The sequence below is a fragment of the Montipora capricornis genome, chromosome 4, assembly GCF_036669925.1.
Source record: "Montipora capricornis isolate CH-2021 chromosome 4, ASM3666992v2, whole genome shotgun sequence".
Classification (NCBI taxonomy): domain Eukaryota; kingdom Metazoa; phylum Cnidaria; class Anthozoa; order Scleractinia; family Acroporidae; genus Montipora; species Montipora capricornis.
The window spans coordinates 8,861,613-8,889,112 of NC_090886.1; the positions used below are offsets into that span (position 1 = coordinate 8,861,613).

Here is a 27,500-nt window from a genome sequence, read left to right on the forward strand (position 1 = left end):
GATGAACAAAACAAAGGACCAAAACTCCTGAGAATTAGAACATGATCTGTATTTGGAAAACAAAATGTACAATCGAAAAAGCTCTATTCGCTAATTACTTTCGACGCTCGATTGAAAACCGCTCTAATTGGCCACTTATGTTTAGAAATGCACATTGCTTTACTTCCCAACTTCAACATTAATAATAATAATAAATTATTGAAATTTGAAACTAAACAATAGACAGATTAGCAAACAAGTCATCTTCTCGATGGAATTTGTGAATATATTCACTTCGGATGGAGGCTAACCCTGTAAAAATGCGTCCTCAGTGTTTTTATTCAGCGGTCATAAAGAACTTGAAACGGGACTATACACCTTATTCCTAAATTGCCGCCATTTAGATAGTCTTTTGTTTTTTTGAAATTAGAACTTGATGCCTCGTTCAAGGCAAAATATTCTTCTGAATTTTCAGCTCAAGAACGAGGCATCAAGGGCTAATTTGAGTAGCAAACAAGTCGTCTTATCGCTGGAATTTGTGAAAATATAACCCTGTAAAAATGTCGCCATCTTGGTTTCAACTGTAATGAGGTGGCATGGAACTGATATTAGGGAGCTTAAGCACGCGTGTTTTTGAGTGGCATGGAACTGATATTAGGGAGCTTAAGCACGCGTGTTTTTGAGAAGCGGACGGCAACCGGAAGTGAGCTGTTTTCCCTTTTAACTTGTCTTCACACAACCACATTTCGTTGTCAAGTTTCTTTTCTCCATTAGACATGATTAGTACAAAAATCTGGGAGACACCACTGCCCTGGCTCGCAAAATCTTCTCCTGTGGTTGACGTCCGCGTCTCAAAAATGCGCGCGCTTAAGCTCCCTAATGTTACCTTGCGCTTGTGTTTTCGTTGCCCCAGTCGCTGCGCGTGCGCAAATGCATATGCAGGAGCTTGTTTGATGAAGCATTGCTTGATCTGTGAACTGTGAAAACCGGCCTTTAAGCAATCTTTGTGTCGCAAGTTTTCATACCCTGGTCACTCATCTGTCCTCATTTTTTGTTTTTTTCGCGAGGGACTGTCCCTGCTGTCGGCAATTTGTTTTAGTACCGTTTCAGTGTTTGTCTTTGTGTTGTATCAGATAATGCCTTTTTCCTAGGCTGGAGAAACAGCGTTTCATTCTGTGGCAGCCATTTCTCCGGGTACAAAGTCCAATCCTAGGGATATCGTAAGCATTGTGCAGATGCTATTAGAGCGTGGAGCCGATCTCACCTTGTCAACGTACAATGTAAGTGCGAGGGAACAAAGATCTTGAGAGTTGCTTACCATTTATTTACGAAGCAAGAACTAGAAATGGGCAGTAGAAACTACCGAATTAGAAATTCTATCTTGCTTATCCAACAAGAAGGGGTATGTGTTTTTTCAAACGTTGGCCTTGTAGAACTTGAGGAAGGTATCTAGTAGGGTGTAATTTTTGAGTGTTATTCCATTTTATTATATGGATCTGTCTCACGAGGACTGGGAACTACAAAATTCACAAATTTGATTGGCTAAAATCGATATTGACCGCGGTCTAGATTTTCCCATCTAGACTGGCATCTAGACGGGTAATGTTTTGCGGTGAAAAGATGCAAACTAACATGCAAAAATATTGAGTATTTTCTTCTACCAATATTTATTTATGGCAGTGCCAAACAGCATGATGACAAAAGAGAAAATTGCGGGCAAACTTTGACAGAATTAAGTTCAGCTCATCGCCACTCATCGCCGTTCGCAAGGAAAATGTCAGTTAGTACAAACAAGATTCATTAAACGAATTAAATTGATCTTGTTTGGCCATATAATAAACATCTTATTAACCGAGCTAGGTCGGTCTGTATGGGAGAATCTTGACCTCGGTCGCTGGTACAGACCTCACTGCGTTCGGTCTGTACTGGCGACCTCGGTCAAGATTCTCCCATACAGACCTCCCGCTCGGTTAATAAGAACTAAGTAATTCATCTGGCCCGGGTTGCTCGAGCCATGGTTAGCGCTAACGTTTACCAGCGTTAAATACCATGAAAACCTATAGGTTTAGATACCTGTTAACTAACGGTTAGCGGTAGCCAGGCTTAGAGCCACCGTCCCCTGAACGTTCTAAAACGTATTAATAATTCATAAGCCCATTGACCTATTAAATGGCCGATAATACGTCACGTGCAGTGACTTTACATTGATAAAAACCTCCTCATTAGTATGCTGTGTTTTATCAGATATAAAGTTACTGCACTCCGTATGTTCTCCTCTCACAATTTGAACCTTTGCTGGAACTCCCGAGGGATACGTTTTTTTTGGAATGTTCCCAGTAATTAATAAAACTCACCTACGTTGTTTTGCATGTTTAGAAAAGGGAGACACCTCTTCACTTGTGCTCCCGCTCGGGAAATCATGAGATTGTTGAAGAGATCTTCGCATCAGAAAAGGTGCCAGAACATGTGAAACTTGCCATTATCAACAAGACAACTGAGGTAATGAAAATGATGATGATGATGATAGAAGAACATGCAAATAGCATTAGTGCTTTCCAAAATATTTTTAAGGTGGATTCCACTGGCGCGTAAATAACTTCATTCGTAAAACGTGCGTAAAAATTGGAAATTTCCTCTGTCGCGTTAAAATCTGTTTAACCTCGCTCTACCGTCCTGAACTTGGCGCCAAAGGGCGAGGGAATCGCGGGTAAGTTGATTTGACAGCCCCCAAATTAATAGTAGTCGTGCTCCTCCTTTACCTACGTCCATACGACAGAGGTGTCAGGTAAAAAATCCAAATAGGTCATTGATTGCATCGTTACGTAAAGGCAGTCTGTCGCGGAAAAGTTGAACCTAGTCGGTTCAACTTTTGCGAAAACCCTTGCGATCGCTACGTGCATGCACGTGCGCATAACGTACGTACATAGAGAGATTAAGCATGACGTTTACGCCAAACGGCAAACGTCGGAGTGAAATTAGGGTTTTGCCAAAAATGTAAGAACCCTGCTTGATATTAGCTCATTTCTGTCCTGTTAGCTCCAGATATCAAGCAACTTCTCAAAGGAACGAGACAAGTTAAAATGAGATAATTTTCACGCTTTTATGAAAAGCAGGAGCCTGCCGTTTCCCGTTTGCCGTTGGCCGTAAACGTCATGCTTAATCTCTCTAATGTTTAGGAAAAAACGCGGGAGTGGAAAGCGGGCAACGTGAAGTTAACGAACGCACATTCCATTTTTTGCGTACGTTTTTATTTTTCACGTACGTTAGCGCGTGTGAACTAAAACTCGACAATGGAAATGCACCTTTTACTGCTAATTGTAATTATACAGGGCTGTCATTGAGGACCGAGGATCTGGGATTTCCCCCGGCACGTGCAGAGCGTGCAAAGCCACTGCTTTTGCTCACTAAATATGCAAAATTGTGACGTTCTCGTTGCCGTCGCCGTTGTCGTTGCTAAAGCTCCCTATTATGTCGAGAAAGGGGTAGAAGAAACTCGATACCCTTTTTATTACGAGTGCAGCCTCATGTTAATCGAGTCAAAGGTATGTAGACCTCAATGTCTGCCCAAGTATCCAATGCATGATCATTCGGACTCAATCGGGCGGAAATGTATCGCGCCGAGCGCTCACGAAAAACTGAATTGTCGTATTTCACTTAACAAGACATTTTAATTTTCTTTTATTCTAGTGAATGTTCGCGTGTTATGATGGAGGAAATTTTGCCATTTAAAGGCCAACCAATTAACGGCAGCGAACAGCGTAGCATAGCTCTGTTCTGCTGGATCTAACATCAATTGGTCGCCTAGCATGTGACATGGTTTTGTTCTTCGTGGCGCGAAAAATTTCGGCACGGAATGTTCAACAGTACTTTTCATTTTCATGTTATTTGTTCCTAATTAAAATTTTTATTGGGAAGAAACCAATGCTAAGAAAATCAAGGACAGCGGATTCAAATTTGCGAAGAGCAAGAGGCTTTTCGTCGACAGTTCCAGACAGAACGCCTGACGCATCTCGCCAGTTTTTAAGACGCAAAAGCAAATATAACCACTCCAACGAATGCGACGTATCACATTGTTACGCAACTGACCTCTTTAGCTTATACGTTTTGTTTTCACATTTCAGACCACATGATTTTAATCAAGGGGGGACAGCTATTCTTAGAGTTATTTTCATAGAGTTATGTCGTAGAGTTAGAGTTAAGTTTCTAAGGTTAGCTTTTATGCATGTTTAGGATACTTTCTGTATTTCTGAAGTCAGGATTTAGGCCTTCCAAAATCTTCAATTCAGGATTTTGGAAACTTAACTCTAACTCTAATGTCATAACTCTATGAAAATAACTCTATTGCTAGTCAACCTCTAATCTAGGTAACAGTTTCTTTCAAATATCGTCTTATGCACGTGCTTATGTACAAATAACTTATGAGAAAACAAAAGGAAAATTCCCTTGGGAGCATCACGTGATCTGAAATGGAAAACAAAACGTACAAGCTAAAGAGGTCTATTAAGGTCAACACTAATTTCCATCCCTCGAACTGACATTGGACATTTCGTGACAATTACACGACGCAATATCCCATGCTAATATTGACAAGCTTACCGCTCTAAAAAGAATGAAGGCAGAATTACAGCTTTAGTACAACAAGAAATAGCGTTTCTATGCTATGCCGCGCTGATCTGCAGTATTTAGGTCTAAAAACCCCGTTGAAGACGGTTAACTTTCAATTGTTTTGCTGGGTACTACTATTTCAATATTCTAAAAAATTCGATTTTCCGGGAGGTTGTCTCGTTAGTCGAGTGGATATCGGAAACTGCATGGTGAAGCCATCGCTCCGGGTTCAACTCTGCCTCGCCTATTGTGAATCTTCTCAGCTTGTTTAAAATCTTTGTTTCGTTGAAGTAGATTTGAAGTCTAAAGTAGACTGTATGTCGTATAAGTTGAATAAAAAGGGAAATGTCAGTTTAAGGGATGGAAATAAGTGATGACCGTCTATTAATTGTAATTTGCTCTTTACATGCAGATGCTTTCTTCACTGAGACTTCATTTATGTACACGAGACGGTTTATTGAATTTTGCTGGTACCATTTTGGGGTAGGGGAGGGGAGGGGAGAGTCTCCTTCGTTCCCCACCTACTTTTTTTCTGTACTCGGCAACTCGAAATCTTAGTGACAGCCCTGTTATAAATTAAATAATTAAAAATAACTCTTTACAAAATACAATTTAAAAATACTAGTTACAATGGTAACTCAAATGATTAAAAATTATATTGGTACTCAGGAAAAGTTTGCTCAAAAAGCCAAGCTTGAGTCTGCATTTAAAATTCTCTACTGAGGTACAATCCCTGATAGCTAACAGTAAGAGCTTCCAAAGCGCTGTAACAGTGAAAAATTGTCTACCGTTTAGTCTCCAAATCATAGGTCGCTTGATCGACGAATGTTTCCCAGATGAACGAAGGGGGTGTGGGTGATGGTATAACAAGACTAGTTGTGTATTGATTCGTAATTAAAGGGACTATGTCACTTTATTTTAGGGTGTTTCGGGGAAATCTTTAGTTAACAACGAGTTTAAAACTCGAGAATGGTAATGTGGAATTCCTTTATTGATAAAATCATCGTTGCAAACAAACCAGAGGATTCTGAGCAAAAACGGCCTTTATCCTGGCGATTTACCATAAACTTGAAAAACGTCAGGCCGACTTCGTTCAAGATTACCCAAATGCAATCCGTTTCAATTTTGTCCATTTGTTTCCATCCATGCTTCTCTTTCCTTTTGCTCTATTTTTTTAATGTTGTTCAACTCTTTTAAGTGGTTATTGCAATGTTTCATTCTACTTTTCAGGCATTCTGGGTATCATGAAATTACATCATTTTGCGTGACATATCCCCTATAATTGTTAATCTAATTCGTAATTCGTAGCCTTCTGCGCGTGTTGATGTACGAATAATGTGGATTTTTCTTCAGCGTGGCGCATCTTCGCTGATGATCGCTTCGCAAAATGGTATGTTGGAGGTTGTTCAAGAGCTTCTCAGGTTCCATGCAAGAGTTGACGTGTTTGATGAGGTGAAGATTCTCTTTTTAAGTTTCCGCTGCGTAACGTTTACTCCTTGGATAACGTTTTTTAGATTTTTTCAGATATGTCCATAAATACAAGTAATAAGATGCACGCGGATTTCTTGCCCTTCCCCCCTTCCCCCCCCCCCCTCCCCACTTACATAAAGCCTTAAACGGAACATCATGCGACTAGTAAGTATTAAATCAACAGCGCTACAGTTCTTTCTGTAACAATTTTTTTTAACCGCGAATCATTCCATTTTTAAATCCCACTAGCCAGAATTTTCTTGTCTTGAAAATCCCGACAATTTGCGACCCCGTTCTAGTAACTCTGTCGGGAAGTCTGTTGAAAATGCAGCCCCATTATAGTCAATTCAGTAGTGAAAATGCAACCCCATCCAGCGGCACATCCCCATTAGCCCATCAATAGGAAATCCCCCCCCCCCCCCCACCCCCGGGTCTTCTCCCCAATTTCAACATCACTCGTGTCTCGGAATACATGCATTTAACCAGACCTTAAAGTAACGCTAACCTTTACCCTAGCCTTATTGTTAGAAATTGGTTGGAAATGCTTTGACTTAAAGGGACACGTCGCTGTTGAGTGTGTCTTTCTCGACACAAGGGGACTTTTTTGGGCACAATGAAAGCTTTTAGTCGCATGATCTATCTGACATCCGTCTCGAACGTATGATTTAAAATTGGCCGGTCATGGTGCATGTACGATCTGAGAGGTATATTGATTCATTTTACTGCAGGTTGGTGGAACGGCTCTTCACTATGCAGCCTCTACAGGTCACGTGGAAGTTGCACGTGAGTTACTCAATCACAAGGCTTACGTCAACGGAAAAACCAAGGTATGGTTCAAAATCATCTCGAGTAGAAATTGTGGGAATATTTGCCTTTTTCAGCACTTAAGCTAGGGCATTATCTAGACTTAACTGATTAGAGTGTAATGAGAAGTGCTAGTTTTGTACCCCATATGAACCATGTGAGCGGTAGCCCTACTAATGGCAATGGGCACACACAAGGACAGAGAAAAACGCTGACCATTGTGGGAATTGAACCCACGACCTTCGGGTTACATCATCGCTGCTCTACCGACTGAGCTACAAGGTCAGACGGGAGCATTTACGTGATAAGACGGTCATGTTGGTGCCAAAACAATAGATAAGAAAAATGGCCGTGACTAGAATGGTGACTCCAAATAAGGTGAGACACATACAGTTTTGTGAATAGAAAGTACCAAACGATCTTTCTAAAGTTTTACTAAGTTTAAACATGGTGTCACCAGAACAATTTATGGAAGCAAGGAAGCAATTTAAGGAGCAAGGGTGGCACAGTCGGTTAGTGCGCGGCCTTGGTGCATAAGGTCCTGAGTTCGATCCCCGGATCTCACATCCTTGTTTCGACTTCTTTCCTTTCAGTGTAGCCTAAGTAGCTTTAAATACCCTTAAAACGGAGCACTGATGGAAAAGAGGGGGGTAAAATGAGCGCACCGTCGGCTTCCTGGGAGAGTACTCTCTAGAGAGTAAAGGAACTTCCGACGTTGAATAACGTGTACCTTTACCTTACCTTTACCTAACCATCTGGAGTCGGCGCTTAGACTTTATCACTAGAGATCAGTGCCTAACCCAGCTGTTAATCTCTGCCTAAACAGAGTGTTGTTTATCTGCCAAAGTGGGTTAACACTCAGGCCCGGGTTGCTCGGAGCATGGTCATGGTTGGCGTTAACCAGCCTTAAATACCATGGAAACCTGTAGGTTTTGATACCTATTAATAACCAACGGTTAGCGCTAACCAGGCTTCGAGCAACCGGCTCCTGCTACGTAACGTCAGCAAATGGTACACCTGTTTGTGTGTTTCGAAGTGTTTTGGAGTATCCATTCTTGTAATGTAATAATACCCGATTCACACCAACTAAACACGTTTAATTAAACCAGGTTTAACAAAATAAAAAATTAGCATCGGAAGGCTGAAAGACTACATTTTACGTAGGGTTCATGTAAGTTCTAATGTGTGTCTTCATTGTGTTGAATTTGGAGTCTACATGATGTCAGGTAGTAACTTGTATCAAGAAAACAATTTTAAACCATGTTTAACTAAACAGCTTTTAAACGTGTCTAAGCTTTGGTGTGAATGCGGTATACTAAAAATGTAGCTCACGTTTTGCATAATAAGAGAGTCCAATTCCTTTCAGATGCAATCAAAGAATGGGATGCATGCGTACTGGTGCGAGAGCGAAACAAATGAAAGAGGAGTAGGGAAGGGGAGTTTTGCTCTCGCCCCATCCTTTGCGCGTCCAAAATTAGCAAATCGGGTTTCGAACGGTTCAACCAACAAGGAAACAGTTGGTTGATAGGTTATTCTCTCTATGTTTGAGTTTGATGGCTTCTTTTCGTGGTTAACATTATTTTTGCAGCCAAATGTCCGCAACTTCGCTGGTAAAACACGTCGAGACAAAGAGGATGATGATGATGATATGCTCGTAAGGCTCTGTGCACCACCTTCTAATACTAATTAATAGCAATAACGACGACTAAATCTTTAAAAAGATTGATTAAAAAAGATAATTCTGGGAGTGATTTTCAATTGAGTGTCTTGGAAATATTTGTAAAGCAGACACCTTAGAATTAAATTGATCTGGCGTCTAATTGGTCTGAGCAGGTGGCTTGAGATAGAGTTGAAAGCCAATTACCACGCGAGAAATTCGAGGCTCAATTGAAAAGGGCTCTTATATTGCGTGTAAAATTACTTTCTGGAATTTAAAGACAATTACTCCCTATAACATTTTGTGATTTTTCTTTTCTCTGTCACAATGAAGGAATAAAGGTAAATAAATAACGTCTGAAGTATTAGGTTTGTAAACACAATTTCATCAAGTTACTTTAAATATTTAATTTGCAAATCAAATGAGCGACAATATAAATTTTAAACAAAATATCGACTGCATTTTTGCAGTTCACATTAAACCTGAATTGAACTTTGATAGTGATAAGATTCTTTAAACGATAAAAAAATTGAAAAGTAAACGAATTAAATGAAAGAAGTCTCATAACAATAAAAATAACAATAGTAGCAATAATAGAAATATTAACGGTAATGTTAATTATAATAATAATGATAATTGTTTTAACAGTAGATGTAAATGCAACATTAAAACTAAGGGGAAAAGTAATGATAATAAAGGAGTGGTAACTGTAATATTAATCAAACTGCTAACATAAACAAGATGAAGGTAATGTCATCAGAATATTGGGAGATATTATTCGTTTTAAAAGTTTCTTCTTTTACCCCGTTTATAGTGTCCCAAATGTTTGACCATTTTTCATTGAAATCTCATTGCATTTGACTTCTTTCGCTTATGCACACTCCCCACGAAAGTCAAATATCCGCTTCTAATTGGAAGATCTACCTGCCCGAAAGACTTTGAATGAATTAATTGTGGTCACACTCTAAGGATCCTTGCTATAAGCTGTTAAACTTAATTTGTAAAGTATCTTGGTGTAGACGCTAGAATTAAATGAAGTTAAAAACTATAAAATACTAACTTTTAAAATTTTAATTCTCTCATCGAGTTTGTTGTAACTATTTCACTGATATGGTGCACATCCCTTTGTCTTTGTCGCTGTGTTGTTTGCACTTTTAAAATAGCGAGCTTAAGCACACGCGTTTTTGAGACGCGGACGGCAACCGGAAGAGAACATTTCGCGCACCAGGACAGTGGGGTCTCCCGGATTTTTATACTAATGATCTCTAATAGAGAAAATAAGCTTAGTAATGTAAATGTGGTTGTGTGAAGACGAGTTAAAAGTGAAAACAGCTCACTTCCGGTTGCCGTCCGCGTCTCAAAAACGCGCGTGCTTAAGCTCCCTGATATTCTGCACGCACAACACATGAAATAAGCAGGCTTAGTAGTGTAAGTCCTTCTGGGTGGAATTAGTGCCAGTATAGGAAATAAGGTGACTAGTACAACACCAATGAGTCAAATAACGGTTATGTTGACGATGACGACGACGATCAGTTAAAAATGATGACGTAGATGACCAGGATGATGACGATGATGTGTGCGCGTTTTTGAGACGCGGACGGCAACCGGAAGGGAACATTTTGCGTGCCAGTGCAGTGGTGTCTCCCAGATTTTTACACTAATCATCTCTAATGAACAAAAAAATGTAAGCAGTGTAAATGTGGTTGTGTGAAGACAAGTTAAAGGGGAAATCAACTCACTTCCGGTCGCCGTCCGCGTCTCAAAAACGCGCGTGCTTAAAGTGCTACTATGATCAAAAAATTAGTCCTTTTTTTCTTCAGATTTTGAAAGTGTGATAGCTCATCACTTGACTGGCAAAATTTAAGGCTTTGATTTTTATCCAAAGGCTATTTACTTTGAGTGTAAGTTTTGGATTTCACGGTCCGCCATTACTCACGTTCCAAACTGACCGATTGGACCTCAGAGGGTTGGATCTAAGGAAAAGTGACGTCATTTACTCACTAGCTTAAAATTTCAGCGTGTAAACGCAGCTTATTATATATGCAAAACACGAGTTTAAAAAGGCTGAAAGCCCGAAACTCCGTGCCGCACATTAAATCAGCTGCGTACACAACCATTGCATTCGTAAACTAGTGAGTCTTTGACGTCATTTTCTCCTCGATCCAGCTCTCTCAAGATCTTAAAGTTAGTAATGGCGGACCTTTAAATAGGAAAATTCCAGTTAAAATAGACAGGTGTCTTTTTGAATTCAAGGCTTCAAACTTCGATCAGTTACTGTTTAGTTAACATAGTTTTGAAATCCAAAGAAATATAAGAATTGTTTTTTTGGTCATAGTGGCACTTTAAGCTCCCCATTGACAACGACGATGTTGACAATGGTGAGAACGAGGAAAACGGTATCAAAGATGTTGACGACGATGATGGTGCAGATAGCAAGAACATTGAAAAGGACAGTAACGACATCCCAAAACAACTGACGCTCCAACAATCTGAACAGAAGTCATCCACAGAATCGGGTTGAAATGTTAATCAAAGCTACTTGAGAATTAGGCTCACCCAGATGAAACACTTCATCAAATTACTTTTGATTTCTTTATTTTTGTGGCCTTTGCTAGATATCCTGCACAATTTGCACTGGAAAAGCCTCTGTAGAAAACGGGCAAACATGGCAAATAACAGAAATTGTGTCGGAAAGCGTGGAAACCTATCAATTGAACTCTTTGATTTCAATGATCCAAAAGTTTATTCTCCTAACTACTTCCATAGATTTCTTCGTGGCTGGTCATGAGAATTTGGTGTTATATCAAGATCATATCCTAAAGCGGATGATAAAAAAGACAAGTTGGTGTATCGACAAGTTTAAGAGCTTTTGTCAAATGCTGCATTCAACCTTGAAATGGCGCTCGGTGATTTCAAAATGTCTTCTAAGCTTATGTCGTGTCTTCCCGGCAGACCTCTTGTTCTCTTCATACTCTCCAATATTTTATTCCAAGTTTGCCCATGTTGGAAACAGAGGTTGTCATTTCCTTCACCATGTCTACTAGTAGTAGTTGCAGTTTTATACATTGAACAGGCGGCCCGATGTTGCACTTTGTTTTTAATGTTCTAAAGAATGCGTTTTTATGAGAAACATCTCTTTGCTTTTAAGATCGGCCAAACACCACTTCATATTGCAGCCGACAAAGGACATGCAGATTTTGTGCGAGTTTTAGTGACCCAATACAAAGCAATGGTGGACCCACTAAGGGCTGTACGTATTGTCTTAGTTTACGTTATTAATAACATGTTGTTGGCTACCCTTATAGACATTAGGGACTTAAAGTTCCGATGAAAACGCCACCTAAAAATGTGACTTTGCAATGTCTTTCGCGATTATTCCACATGACCTCGTGCGTGTCTTACAAAGTCAGCGAAGTGCCCTCAAAATAAATTTGGTACGACCGGTTTCGATTTCAGACGACTCAAAATATCGTCGAGATTTCGAAAGGCCACTGGTGGGATTCGAAAACTATTTAATGACAAAAGTCGTATTAAAAAGGTCGTTATCTGAATCTGACGCCTTGAAATGTCCACTCATAGTGATAGACTGTAGAGCAACGTACGTTCCAACCTCAGTGCGAAGAAAGCTCCCAAATGTAACGCACGTTTTGAAACCGGAAAACTTCACGGCTACGAGTTTAAGTCTTTAACAGTAACTGTGATGTGGCACGCAACGGGTTTGTCGGTTTTTAGATGAATAACATGAAAACCTTTTATCCAAATTGCCTTTCTGCGCTGCAAGTAACATCTGGTTCCGCCCAAGACGTAGGTTGTCAGGATCACGAATTCGCACTCCTGTATTTCCCAACTAGATTATCATCAAATAGGCACTTTATGTGTTTGTGGGATTTCCCTTTTTTTCTTTAGGACAAAAAGACTCCATTACATTTGGCGTCGGAGAGTGGAAGAAGAGACGTGTGCAAAGTACTGCTTGATTTACGAGCTGACGCCAGTGTTGCAGACAACGTAAGTTGATAACAAGTTTAAATCAATAGAGAAAATTCAAGTAGAGTCTACGTGAAACGGTAAACGGCAGGATTTTGCTTTTCATGAAAGAATGAAAATTCCCTTACTCTAAATTCACTTTCACTCCAAGTAAGACGGAGCCACAATTGGGCCAAAGACTGAAGCCACAAAAACACCATGCCTCAGTTGTTCAAAGGGCGGATAATCGACAGTTTGACCCTTCGCCCTTGAGGGCTACGGGTCAATAGCCCATCAGGAGGCGAAGCCGAATGGGCTATTGACCCATGGCCCTTGAGAACGAAGGATCTAATTTTTTTAGTATCACCCAACTAGTCGGACAGAAAAGGCAATAATAAAGTTAGCAAATGCGAGTTGAAGAATTAGTTATGTGCATGGGAATAAAACGAAAGAAAGCGTCACGCTCTTCGCTAATCAAGGACTATTACTAATAGTCCTCTTGTAGCGTAGCCAATTAAAATGCAGGATTTGCATTAGTCCACAAGTTGGGTGAAAGTAACTTAATTTAGTATATTCTGAACCAGTGGATAGCACCTTTTTGCGCTGTATTATCTCACTGTTTTAGTAGATATTAAAACAACTATTCACCTCAGTGTCGGTGGCTAGTGGTGGATATTTACCCATTAAGCGAAGCAGCAAGGTAAATATCCACCAATATTCACCTCCACTTCGGTGAATAGTTGTTAATTACCCAGTGGAAAAGTCACTATCCAGTAGTTTCAATCTGTAGAAAGATTTCAGTATTTGCCAACGTAACCGGCACACTCCAAACGTGTGAACGAAGACCTCAGCCAACGTATAACGTGGAGCACATTTTGTACATTGGATACTGACTTATCCACTTGGTTAAGTTATCCAGCCTTAAGGACGTTCGCGCGAAATTTTTTCAACATTGATTTTCTTCTGAAACTTTTACCACTGTAAGATGATGAGTTAGTTATGTCAGAAATGTAAAAAAAAGGGGGGGTCACCGACTTCGTATTGGAGCGAACATGTCCGGAAAAACACCCAAAATGTGACAAAATCGGGCTTCGTTATCGAATAAGGCCAGTGTCTGTAAACCCAAATATATTGCAATTAAATCTTTGAAGTGAAATCTTCTCTGCCAAATATTGTTTAAGTGAACTAATTAAGTGAATTTAGTCAACTGGTGAGGTTCCCTTAAAGATCAAGTTCGCATTTAGCGACCACAGTTTCACGCGCCTTGCAGCCACAAGGTGGCAGGATTTGATGTCCCGTGAGCAGAAATCTTGAAAATTTTTGAACTTCCCACATTGATTTTTTGTTCATTTTTGGACAACGTGGAGATAATTGTAAATAAAATCCGTTTCTGGAAAGAAAAATAGGGGTCACCGAACGTCCAAGACCGTTAAATCCAGGCAAAGCTATAGCAATGGCCTTTTGCCCTATCAGTTCTCATTTTATTACTTAGCGCGCGCGCTCGTGTATGACGTGGGATGGGCATTTGCGTGCGCAGTAAGGATGCGCAGAAACAATTGGCGCGAACGTCCTTAAAACGGTCGTGCGAGCACAATAAATCACAGACCAGAACTAATTACAAGACAGTGGCATCGTAATCCCTTCAGTATAACTCTCGCCCGCTTATCTCCTGCAAGACAGTATTGTTGCCAAGCACGAGTATTGAACATATTTAATCAATCAAACGATACGGTCTTAGCTACTCTAACTATAGGCCTTATGCATGATGACATCATATGCTCAAAACGTCTCCACCAAGACCCGTTTGCACAAAATGGACCTGCCATACTGCTTTGCACGTGGACTTTCTTTAAAAGTTTGTTCCTTTGGGATTCAGCTCAAGTTAAAGTTTACAAATTCGAGGCTTGGTGGTGAAATCAGCTAATGAGACGTCATCTCGCGTAAGGGCTATTCCCAATAGACCTAATCGGCTAACTCAATGTTTTACCCGATTCAAACCCTTTGAGAATTAATAAAACGTTTTGTTCGAGGTATTTCCAAATCATTTAAATATGAACGCGACATTATCATGCAAATAAAATACACAATGAATCTTAATCCCGGGGGATTTCAATTGGGTACAACATTGAGCCATTTCAATGGGCCATTTCCGAGTTCCTGTTAGTCTCGTTTTCGAAGTGAGTCTTCGTGCTCAACTATTGTAAGGGAAATGAGTTTGATTTGCATAAGAATACGCAACTCATTTACATTTGAATGGTTGTGCACCAGGACTCGCTTTCAAACTGAGGCATGCAGCGACTCGGAAATGGGCAATTATTTTTCCGTAAATTGAGCTGCCTCGCTATCATACGACATGTTAGCTGAAAACTGAGATTTAGTCAACCAATTACAACACTAGAAACGCAGTATTAAAAATCCATTAACTTACTAACACACTACTCTTGTTTTCTCCTAATAGAAAAACATGATTCCTGCTCATTATGCAGCATTAAAGGATCATGACGACATTGTGGAATTGTTTTATAGCGTCAAGCCTGATACCATGACCCAAGTCAATGCGGTAAGCTTCACTTAAAGGTTTTGAAAAATGCCTTTGATCACGAATTACAACGGACTTATAAATGAGCCAATGACTACCTTTTTTGTTTCAAATTTCCGAGATTGCGCAAATGTGCCGGAAATCCATGATTGGTGGAATTCCTCAACGTCGTTCCCAGGATCTTTGCGGCAGGCGATTCAAAATAGCGGACAGCGAGTGCACGCCCTGTCCGCCATTTTGAGTTATCTGCCGCAAAGACCCTGGGAACGAGGTTGGGACTTCCTGGCCTGTTACCAACCATGGCCGAGCTGTTCAAAGCCGATTATTAACTCTAATCCGCGATTGTATACCAATCCAGGTTTGAATTTAACCCGTCATAAAAGCCGTACTGAACTATATGTTGAAGGGATGCGTAAGTCTACGTCAAAATTGCAAACTTTTTTTACAATTTTTGTGACCATTAATCTAGGATTAGCTCGATCGGGCTTTGAACAACTGGGCACAGAGTTCTTTATTCTTGGTGCCCACTTCAAGTATCGCCGCCTCTTGGGACAAGAGTGATCAAAACACAAATTGGTTCCCCTTGGTACAGGGGTAAAGGCTTTTTTTTTTCCTTGCGAGGCAAACATAAGCACGAGCAACCCTTGATAACTCATTATCTTCATTATTTTTTTCTATAAATTCACCATATGCGGTTTGTAACGCTTATAACCAGTGGCGAAAATTACAAATGCTGGATGACGACTGATCAAAGTAGACAATGACAGATCTATCGTTTGTGTTATTCAACATGGCGACCATGACGTAACGTGCAAAACACCTATCACAAGTGTGACACCGATAACGACTAGCTAATTACTGTGATTGATCTTTAATTCCCATTTGTTGGAAAAGAAGATATTAATTAACGACAGCTGGCTGCGTCTGCGTCTGCGCATGCGTTAGTTGTAGTTGCATGTGTGTGCTTCGCTAGTGAAAGATGGCCTCAACCTCGAGAAAACTATTCTTCTTGGCCCTTCTTCTTGGGCTAGTGAGGATGGCCGTATGGTGACGCTCCTGCCTCCTACCTCTACGGACTCGGGATCGAATCCTGAGCTCGTTGGTGGTCTGAGATATGACGATCGCAATCTCACTCCGAGGATTTTTTCTCTCCCTCAGCAAAATGGACTCCCAGCTTATTCCACCTGACTGTGGTGTTGTGCTCCAAGGTCAAGACGAGTTTTTACTTATTTCGTGTTTTTTGTTTAATGCCAGGAAGGGTTGAATGCTTTCCAGATTGCATCTCAAACAGGAAGCATCAAAGTTGTCAGGCAGTTAGTGGAACTTGATTTCGCGAAATGTTCGTCTGACAAGGTAATCTTCATGATAACAATTTGATTGGCATCGGGAGCCCATGATTTGGACCGTTCAACTTCGTTGTATTTGTGGAACGGCATTTTTACAGACCGAGTTATTTTTAGATTGATTTCGCCTCTGAAACTGTGGGAGGCGCGGTGGCCTCATGGTTAGTGCGCCCTGGCCGGGTTCAGGCCCTGGCCGGGGGGACATTGTGTTGTGTTCTTGGGCAAGACACTTAACTCTCACGGTGCCTCTCTCCACCCAGGTGTATAAATAGGTACCGGAGAATTTGATGCTGGGGAGGGGGGGGGGGGGTAGCCCTGCGTTGGACTAGCATCCCATCCGGGGGGGAAGAACTACTCCTAGTCGCTTCAGGCTAGAGAAACTGGGATAAGCTCCGGCCTAATGGGCCAGTTGTCGCATAAGCAGACTTTACCTTTTCCCCCGGAAACTAGACCTTTCCAGCCAATCACAAGTCTCACCCATGGGATCGAGAATGGTCACTCGTGCAAGCTAAATCTTATTTAAAAACTAGTACAAATATAAAAATAGCTTGATCTATAAAAATGCCGTTACATAGACGTAGTATATATTGGTGTTGTAAGCTCCTGGTTATCACTGAGAGGATGCACCTAACAGTTCGATACTAAGGAATTTTAAGCCCTCCAAGCAAATCAAATAGTAGAAACAAAAATTATTTTTTTATACAAGGGGGATATAAGAGTACGTGGAGGAAAACGTCGAGGAACAAGAGCGAACCTACAAATTCAACCCACAAGTGCGATCAGAAAATCGAGCAATTTCAGTTTTTAGTGGACAAAAATCTTGTACCAGAATAATTTTAAGTATTTTACAGTCCTTTTTACATTTCCTGAAAGCTAAAGATATAAATATTTGCCTGAACCAACAGCGAATTCAATTTCCCGTGGGAACGGGAAAAATATAATTTCAACTTTCAGAGAAATTGTGCAAACACAGGTAAAATTTCATCCTCAGTTTCATTTCGCCAGTACTTTCAAGTGTTTCTTACGAAGTTCAACAGTTGTTTTTGACGTTTGGTGTTGCTAGAAATGATTTTTTTTGAGAAGATATTTAAAACAGTCGTACAGAAGTTTGCAATACGATGTTTATAATCTTGGTACAAGGTTTTTGTCCACTTGTTACTCGAACTTCTGGTGGATTCCGTCTTAACTTTTAGGACTCCTAAGAGTAATCGGTATGTAAATTCTCTTCACAGTTTCAATGAAGTGTCAGTTAGACAGGTATTGAAAATGAAAATTATTATCAGCTTAAGAGGTGTGATCTTGATATGACACCAAATTCTCATGACTATCCAACAAAGAACCCTATGGTACCATTTGAGAGAATGAACGTTTCGGTCGTGTGGGAACGGAAGGGTTGAGCTGATGGGTTCGATGTGCGCTCGCTTTTTCGCTGGCACCATTTTAGTGCGCTAACGGAGATTTTGTTTTACAGGGAGTATTGTGCAAGCCACTTCTTCTTGCTGCACGAGGTGGACATAAAGAAATTGTCGAATACTTGCTTGAGAGCGGAGCATCACCTACTGAAGAAGATCAGGTAAAACAAAGTCAATATTTACGAAAACATATTTCCGTTTAGTGCAAGAATAGTGTTCCACTAGGTAACCATAGTCATTAGTGATGCCAGTAATTACGGAAGTAGGAAACCAAATGAACCAATCACAACATAGGTCACAAAGCGAAGACACGTGCGTGGTAAAATGCGCGAGGGCCAATCATAGTTGAGTTTTTTTCTTTACCCCTTGTTGGCTGAAATTATGGCGTGAAATTTTTTGGGCCTTTCGCAAAGTAATTTCAAACTTGATTCTATCATTCACTATCATTGACTATCATGTTCGCGATCAAACGGTCCATGATAGTTCATGCGCGCAATGTGCTGGCGTAGCTAACTGGTACCTAGTCTCCTACCGCGCGCGATTGTAAATAAAACATTTGGCCATGAACATGATGCAATTCACTTTGACTTACCTCCAGTTCTTTCTTCGCTTTTCCAGTTACATCCCGATTGTGGTAGTCATCGCAAAAAATGTTCTACAAACATGGCCGTGCCTCGTACTCATCTATTAGGTTGCATATTAAACTACTACTCCACTTCTCGTTGTCTGGTTTTTTAGCTTTTTTAGCTTTTCTCACTTTCTCGCTTTCAGCGTCACTGTCGTCCGAATATTCGTCCAAATTATTGTTTTGTTGTTCCTCACAGGACGATGGCAAACTTGCGGTAGCCATATTGCATTGAGCCCGCCTTGGTTACCCCCGCTGACCGAAAAACTATCATGCACTATCATCCGCTCGGTCAAACGGAAAAAACTATCATGAACTATCATGTCGAATTTGAACATGTCCAAACTGCATGATAGTTGATGATAGTTGATGATAGTGAATGATAGTTCGTGTTCAAACGTGCGTGATAGTTGAAACTATCATCAACTATCATCAACTATCATGACCGTTTGAACGGGCCTTTACATATGAATGAAAACTAATTTTCATAAGAAAAACTTCGCACTTAGACTCGCTTTGAAGAGGAGGCAGACATGAACTCGGAAATGGCCTATTGACCTACTACCTCTAGGAGGTTTCGAAAATAATTAAACCCCAGTCAAAGATTGCTGCAGATAAATTTGATGGACTTCGAAATTTCTGATAGATTTATACGAAGGTTGTCTGAAGGTCTCCCATTGAAGGTTTTCTTTCGCTAGTGAGAAATCGTGCGGGTTCTTTTTGAGACTCGTAACGATTATTGAAAGACTTTTTCTTTCGTAAAAGGGATATTATCCTTTTGTGTGTATTTTACTTATTCTAGGAGGGTATGAGTGTGCTTCATTTAGCCGCCAAGTTTGGGCAGCTCAAGGTCATTGATATGTTGTGGGGGAAGACGCCAATCGATCGAACCAGTGTAAAGGTATGCATAAAAAATAATTACTTTACTGAGGCCTACGGCTACTGTCGCTAGGGACAAGTGCTCTAATCATGGGGGCCGGGGGAAAGAGGGACTCTAATCAAATCACACGCACTCAAGGTAAATCAAATCAAATCAAACGTTGGAAAACACCGGAGTACCCGGTGGCGAAAAAACCCTTCGGAGCTGAGTAGAAAACCATCAAAACTCAAACCACTTATGGCGTTGAGTCGGGGAATCATCCCGGGCAACAATGTTGAAAGGCGAGTGGTCTCACCATTTCGCCATACCTGCTCAAAGCGCATTCGTTTTCGACATAGAGTACTTGCAAATGTACCTTTGCAATTACGGGCGACGAAGCTTAAGGGACGCGATTCCTAATTCCGATCCAAATTTTTTGAGAGGATTCTTGGGGGTGGCCTACTCGTCCTGTAGTTTTCAGGTCAGCCGCATTACAACCATATCGCCTTTTCATAGAGCAATATCGCTGATATTCACGTAGCGCTGAGATCGCAAAAATTTTTCAATCGTATTCATGCACAGCCATGCAGCTGCTAGAAGAGTATTTGAATCTTTTACAAGAAACGTAAAGACAAAAACATTTTATCTTGTGAAAATTCAATGCTTGCACGTTGCAACGTGAAGTTGTTTCTAATAGGCCATTTTCACAGTTGTTTGCTTAGTGACCTAGCCTATGAATGGCTGCGAGGCTGCCGGTGACCTTGTATTGATACAGACCTCACTTATTTTATCATGTAAATTGTGTTATTATAATTCTAATGAGTCTGCATTAACATTAGAAAAGCACAAAGGTTGCATCAAAGCAGAATCACCGGCAGCTTCACTTCCATTCGTAGGTCAGGAAACTGGGCTGCAACTGTAAAATGGTCTATTGTAGTCAAAAGACGTTATGACGAATTTTCGAATCTTTTAAAGCTCTCCCTAGCATAGGCGAATCGTGCCATGATTTTGGCTCAAAGCTTTGACTGTTTATGCTAAGGTCACGTCAATCTTTTAAAAAGAGGTTTTTCTCTTGATTTTGACGTTGGGGAGACGTTTCATCAGTGAAAAACATTCTTTTTGTGCCGTTGCTTTTTCCGGGGACTTTTGATGGTTACGTTAACGTACTATCTTTGCTTATTTCCTTTCACCTTTGTTTTTCAAAGAATGGAATGACAGCCATCCACGTTGCTGCCTTATTTGGCCAAACTGAAGTGGTACAGGAATTTCTTTCCAGGGCGCCGAAATCTGCTTTGTTTGTCAGTGAGGTAACGAGAGCATTTTTGTATTCAATCTCCCCTCCCTTCCCAAGCCCGGACCCAGGCCGAATTCAACTATTTTACGGACAGTGGGTACCTAACTGGTAGCGTCTTCGGCGTTGGAAATCCTTCATGACATGCAAAATCGGTTTTCTCAGAGTCGCACCTGATGCCTGCAAAGGGTTATATAAGCAAAATTGTTCTTAGGTAGCGCGTTTTTAACACTACCTACCGGTCAAATTATTGTCTCGTGTTTGGGGTAAATTTGTCTCTTTTTTTACTTTTCAGAAACCAGGTGATGGAAATGAAGGCGAAGAGGACGTGAGTATAATTCTTGCCTGTGATGAATTCACGCATGATACGGATATACACCTTATTCCAAAATGGCGGCCATTTTAGTATTCTTTTGTTTCCATGCAAATTGGCCCTTATGGCCTCGCTTTGAAACATAAAATTCAAAAGAATATTTAACCTTGAATGAGGCCATAAGGGCCAATTTGCATGGAAACGAAAGAATACTAAAATGGCGACCATTTTGGAATAAGGTGTTTTTTGTTTGCTTTTCTTTTCGCACTAAGCGCGGGAATATTAATTTGATAGACTGAAGACGTCTTTGGCAGAATTAGTTTTCTGGCCAAAAGACAACGAAAGACCCCAACGAGTAATCACCAAGAAGACCATGCTAACAACACAGTGGCCAAGACAGCCATACATTGGAGGTCACTGTTTTGCCATTTAGCATGGAATACTATGTCGTCTTGTCAGACTCTACCAAAGTGTTCGTCAAGGGTTAATAGGATATTTGCATGATGATGTCATTTGACCACAATTACCAGAATCCTTTAGGTTTTGCTTTTGTCATGCTAATTAGAGCTATTGTTATGTTTACCCCACTGAGAATACAAAATCTAAATAAGTAAAGAAAAACAAAGTGAATTCTTGTAGTTGTTGTCAAATGACGCCATCGTGAAAGTTGCCTATTAAGCCTCATTTACACTAGAAAGTTTCCTTGACAAGTGGACTTGCCGACTGTACACACTAGCAAGTTCTCCTTAAAACGTTTCTCCTTGACAAGTTTTCCTAGGTAGTGTAAATGAAAAATATGACAAGTCTTCCTTGACAAGTGCACTTGACATGTAATTTACACTATCAAATATCGTCCTTGACAAGTGTCCTTGTTCAAAAACTGGCATGCTAATTTTGGAACAAGGACACTTGACAAGGAAACACTTGTCATATTTTTCCATTTACACTGCCAAGGATAACTTGTCAAGGAAAACTTGCTAGTGTAAATGAGGCTTTACCCTATGTAGTTTGCGCCGAAAAGGGATGGGGGATGGGGGAGAGGGGACAGCAACCTCGTTCCCTGGACCTGTCCCTTGGCTTCTGGGCTGAATAGAAGGCAAGGGAGAGGTTCTGCGAACAAGGTGAGGAAACGGGGAAATAAGGGAGGGGGAAGAAGGAGAGGAGAGACTTGGGAGAGAAGGGGAGGACGGACGAGAGAAGGGAAGAGGGGAGGGGTTAAGAGGGACTGGGAAAGAGGTACGGGGGAGGGGGAGGGGGAGAAGTAGTGGAAAAAGAAGAGTTACAGTGGCTAGAAAGCAGGAGCGAAATGCAGAAACTAGGGAGGAGCAGAAAGAAGCTAGCAAAGCAAGCAGTGAGTTACAGCTCAACTCTTACCAGCCCCTCCCTCCAGCGATCTCTCGTGACAACCACGTAGACGCGAAAGAGAACACCTTAAAAGAACGAGTTTCATAATGAGAAAAAACAATCGTTTTCCACGCCTTGCATGTGCGCTTTCATATGCCAAATCTAATGTTTTGTAGGGGACGTCATACAACGATAGGTTTTCAAATTTCCCGTACGATTTTAATGTATGTTGCCTTTCTTCTTATCAGTTTGGGTTCACTCCACTTCACCTCGCTTCTCAAAATGGAGACAATACTTTGGTGCGAGTTATCACGAACCACCCAGGAGTACGCGTGGATTCTGTAACAGTAAAGACGGTGAGTTCGCCGCAAGTGCATTTGGTTGGGAATTTTCTTTCAAATTTTATGGAGAAGCTCAGACATCTTTTGTTTTCCAGGATTATTTAGAGTGTTTATTGCTTTCGTTAAGTTGATCGATCTAAGTTAATCGATGTTTCGATTAACTTAACTCGCCTTTTTCACTAATTGCTTTAATTCAAGTCAAATCAAATCAAAGTCAACATGGCGGACTGATTTGTGCTTGGCAGCCGCACTTTGAGAGACATCATGACAGCTACATGACGGGCCTACTGCCATGTTTAAAAAACTGCGCGGGAAATTACACATGATAGGTCCACCCGACAATTGTTCAAATAAGCCACTATCCAGCGAAGACGCGTTATCACAATGCATCGAGTTAGTTGTTTATTGATCCCTTCGAACCACGGCGGTCAGGGAAGGGAAAATCGTTAATAGACAGTTGTCGAAGCAAAAACTTTGAATCGCAAACAATAATGTATATTGAGGAATCAGTACAAACCTGCCAAGCTTTTGATAACAAAGAACAGTTTTCATTCTGTTACTGGGTAATAAATAATAAACGCCCCACGTTTTATGAGGGGGGGGGGGGGGAGCGCTCTGTCAGGTGCGGGGATTTAGATATAAAGGGGCATTTCTCAAAAAATGCTGGGTCTTGTTAGGTACGAGGCACACACTTAAACACACTTTTTTTCTATTTCTCATGGCAAAAAAATATTTAAGTTTATGTTGACCCGCAGATGGAAAATTTGCTATTCGAGGCGGGTCAATCATCAAACAAAACTTTAGTTACAATATTAAGTAGAAAAATTAAAAACTAAATAGTTAAACACTGTTAAATTATAAAGAGAAGCATAACTGATAAATACATAGTTGTACCAATAAAGTATAGGAGCAGATTGGATACTAAAAGTAATTGGATCAATTTGTTTTAATTGTGCAGTCTTTAAATTTGGAGGAAATATTTTCGACATTAAGATAAGAATCTTCTTTATCTAGGATCTGAAATAAAGACGTTTTCATTTGTTTTTTAAAGGAATTTTTTTTATAATGTTTTAAATTCATTCGGTATCTTATTCCAAAGGAGGAGGCATTTACTTAGGAGTGGGTGTTCATTAGTAATAGTAATAGGAGTGAGTGGAGTACAATTCAGGGAGTAATCGGGCGAGGACTTTCAAATCCGCGCGAGGCCGACACGACACGAAGTTCTATTACTATTTAATCGTAACTATAACAAAATTGTGAAAATATATTGTTCGTGGTTAGTCTTACGAAGCTCGTTTCATCCCGACCAAGGGACTCATCAGAGACCTTTCTGCTTGGCTTCCAGACCATTTTTGTATAAGGCGAGATTGCTGTCATCATTTTGTTAGCAAACGGGACTTTAAGCGTGATGCCCAAAGAGTTTGCCAAGCAGAAAGGTTTCTGTTAAGTCCCTTGGTCGGGTCGAAACGAGCGTCGTAAGACTAACCACGAACAATGTATTTTCACAAGTAACTGTCAACTTTATTGTCGAAAGCCCACCTTCGATGTATTAAAATTCAGTCCTAAACAAAAGGCATCATCTCGAGGCTCTGGGGAATAAATACAAGGATTTGTATGAGTTTATTCCCCAGAGCCTCGAGATAATGCCTTTTGTTTAGGACTGAATTTTAATACGTCAAAAGTAGGCTAGTATAACAAAATTTGTTAAAAAGTCTTTGAATACCATTTTGTGTGAAAAAGTTAAAATTATATTCAATCTGGTTTGCAAAAGTAGGAAAACAGCAATAAAGACCCCATCCAAGTGCATGTGATTGACGGGCGAATGGCGTCGGTGTCCAATTACAGGTATCCAATTTGGAGTTGTTCAAATTGGATATCTGTAAATGGACACCCACGTGATCGTGCGCGAATAGGCCTTTTTCGAAATATCAACTATTTATCTTGATAGTGAGGCAGTGAGGACAAAAAATATAGAAACATCTTGGAATGAATGTGAAAAATATTTACATATCAACCACTTCCTTTTGTCTTTGTCCTCTAAACCTCTCTTTCAAGCTGAATTTTAATATATCGAAAAAGGCCTATTACGCGACTAATCATAACCATTACAATTTTCTCCGATTTGATCGGTGCATTAAAGGCCTACTAACGCGTTTTTAGGGGTGCGTTGCTAAAGATGTAATGGTTAAATAATTTGAGAGAATTTGGCATTATTTTGGTCAGTTTCCAACTTTTGAAAACCAGTGACCCTAAACATGACGTCATCATGTCACGCCCATGGTCACGTGACCAATAACAGAAAATTCTAAATTTGTCTACGTGCTACACAATTTTGGTATTTAATCGGTGATTTGATAATTTGTATTCGTTTTTGCATCCAGCCAAGCATGGTTTTCTATTTATTTTGAAAAATGTTCTTTTTAAAGAGATAAACGATACTGAAATACCTATAACATTTTCAACAAAGATGATTTGAAAAAAATCAATGCTTAGCTATATTCTGTATTTGAGGGTGAAACGTGCCATATAGAAAGACCGCCGGAAATTTAGCTTTTTCTCAAACCGGAAGTCAGTTCGTTTACGCTTGCGTAGTTGATCTGAGAACGAGTGCGAGGAAGGGCGAGGGAAAACCTTCGATGCAAACAACAGTTTGTACGGTGATTTTTGCCTGTGAGTGGGTTTTGAGGTCAGCTCACGATACAATGACGTCAGTCACCGGAAGTATTATTACACTTCCTGAGCAACGCGGGAAAAATCCGTCTGTGGTTCCTTAAGTCCTTTACTAATTACTTGTGATTAAACAAATCGGACTCCGGCTACGCGGTCGTCCGATTTTGTCAGTCTCTCGTATGATTACAGACCGAATTGGACTCCATTCAGTTTTATTACCATTATAAATAGGCGCGCGCAGATTCAATCAGATTCAATAATTTTGTAATAGTAACGATTAGATCATTAACGGTATAAAAAACTGCAAGTGACTCGTGAGGTACTCTATAGACCCATTTAAGTAATTCCCTATCTGGAGGACAAAACAATGGTTGTTCTGTCCATTGACGGAAACAAACCTTTCAAATCCAAAACGATCTTATTTTGTCTTCCAGATTGGGAATTAACTGAAAGGGGTCTATTGTACTCAAACGAGAGCATTGCATAATTACTACAGCTATGCTCTGGATTTTGGACCATTTTGGTATACTTTTTCTCGTTATTTTAGGGTCGAACAGCTTTGCACGTAGCCTCCCTTCGAGGTCACATTGAAGTCGCCAGCACGTTAATTAGTAAAGCTTCCACATTGTTGCACCAAGTAGATAACGATGGACGCACAGCGCTGCATCTGGCAGCAGTCAATGGACACCGAGACCTACTGACAATCCTCATTGGACAAGGAGCTGATATTGATGCTCAGGACAATGTAAGTTGACTACTCATTCTGTGACGTAATGTCCTGCTGTTATTAGTGATTACAGTATTATAAGGTGATTTACTCTTTAATCAATCAACTTCCTCATGTTTGGGGACCCAAAATTATTGTAATGAACAGCAACAAAACAGCAACTTGGTGTGGGTTAAAGGTCACCCCCATGTACTCCTGGATTTTTGTGAGCTAAAGAAAAACGTACCACCAGGGCGGTACACACACCGGTATGGAGGAGGGAGTTGGGCCTCCTCCCAGGGCCGACTGGGACCGGGAGGGAGTTGAGTCTCCCCTGTGAACCTAGGGCCCCCAGTAACCTATATGTACATCCCAGAAGTACAACATGTCGAGTCTATGGGGGAAAAAGTGTGACGAGAGGAACACTTCATCCCCATTCCCATTCCTAAATAGATATCATAACATTGCATCGAGTTGAAAGTTGAACTGAAAGGGACATCAATGTGTTGACGCAGAAATTTATTATGACTATAAGTAACTTGCTTACAATAATACTGCCTTTAACTAATTAATAAGTTATATAGATATAATGATTACTACTTGACGACATGGTACTTAATAAAGGTTTCGCAAGTCCTATGTCCAATCGAATAAAATGAAATAAGTCGAAGGGTGGGATGGGAGGGAATTAAAAAGGAAAACTTCAAGACATTGTGCTTGGCCGTGAGAAAAAACAGAGTGATGAAGTACACGGCAATGCAAGCTATTGAACATTGCAGAGTGCCATGTGATTGGTCAAATAAACTATGAAGAACTCGTAAGTTCAGCTCACATGAGGTTGCACGTGAAAATCACTGGACACAGGACAAAGCTCAAACAAGAGTTGTCGATCAACTAAAATTTATTTCCGGTGATCAATAAAAAGAGGTGATAGTTTAGGTAGTTTGCAACCAATCCCTAGGGATGCTTATATCAATGGCGAAATGTACAAATGCTGCCGGGGTGACGAACAGAAGCAACTGATGAGAGAGTCATTATATAATTACAGAAGCACGTGACCTTGAAGCGTGTAACTTGCAACTCTTTTCCTTGGAACAAAGCTGGGTATTTTAGGACACCAATTTTATGCCCAAATATGGACAAAAATAACATCGAAGCGGCACGCGGGGGAAAATGCACGAGCTACGTTTCATCCAAATAAGGACATTTTTAAACTAAAAAACCCTATCTCTGAACCAGAGTTAAACGCTTCAAGGTCATAGACCGTATTCATAAATTGCGGCTAAGTAATTTTTTTTTTTTTTTTTTTTTTTTTTTTTGGGGGGGGGGGGGTAATTATCCACACTAGCCTCGTTAACACGAACAAATTCAAAAGAATATTTGCTCCAAAGTGACTCGGAGGCTAGTGAGGATGATTAGCACAAAGACAAAAGAATAATTTCTTCGCCGCCACTTGTGAATATACGGTCTATGAGCTTCTGATAATTATTCATAGGTGGGTTCACACTAGCGGAGTAAGTATACCTTTAAGTATGACTAGAGCTCAAGTACACTTGAGATCGGCCATATTTTCTTACCG

The 27,500-nt window shown here is 40.5% G+C and overlaps 1 protein-coding gene across 5 annotated transcripts in view; it reads left to right on the forward strand.

Moving 5' to 3' along the window:
- Window positions 1–27,500, forward strand: part of LOC138045496 (serine/threonine-protein phosphatase 6 regulatory ankyrin repeat subunit B-like) — a 102,192-nt gene that overhangs the window by 59,363 nt on the left and 15,329 nt on the right. For 3 of the 5 annotated variants that reach the window (XM_068892023.1, XM_068892022.1, XM_068892024.1), the window contains exons 20-34: window positions 1,131–1,259; window positions 2,356–2,478; window positions 5,938–6,036; window positions 6,783–6,881; window positions 8,447–8,512; window positions 11,664–11,765; window positions 12,422–12,520; window positions 14,937–15,038; window positions 16,272–16,370; window positions 17,832–17,933; window positions 19,200–19,298; window positions 20,462–20,563; window positions 20,843–20,875; window positions 22,453–22,560; window positions 25,763–25,960. In XM_068892023.1, coding sequence (XP_068748124.1) covers window positions 1,131–1,259; window positions 2,356–2,478; window positions 5,938–6,036; window positions 6,783–6,881; window positions 8,447–8,512; window positions 11,664–11,765; window positions 12,422–12,520; window positions 14,937–15,038; window positions 16,272–16,370; window positions 17,832–17,933; window positions 19,200–19,298; window positions 20,462–20,563; window positions 20,843–20,875; window positions 22,453–22,560; window positions 25,763–25,960 — 1,560 coding nt within the window. The remainder of the gene's footprint in view (window positions 1–1,130; window positions 1,260–2,355; window positions 2,479–5,937; window positions 6,037–6,782; window positions 6,882–8,446; window positions 8,513–11,663; window positions 11,766–12,421; window positions 12,521–14,936; window positions 15,039–16,271; window positions 16,371–17,831; window positions 17,934–19,199; window positions 19,299–20,461; window positions 20,564–20,842; window positions 20,876–22,452; window positions 22,561–25,762; window positions 25,961–27,500) is intronic. The other 2 variants (XM_068892025.1, XM_068892026.1) reach the window with 1 other exon arrangement.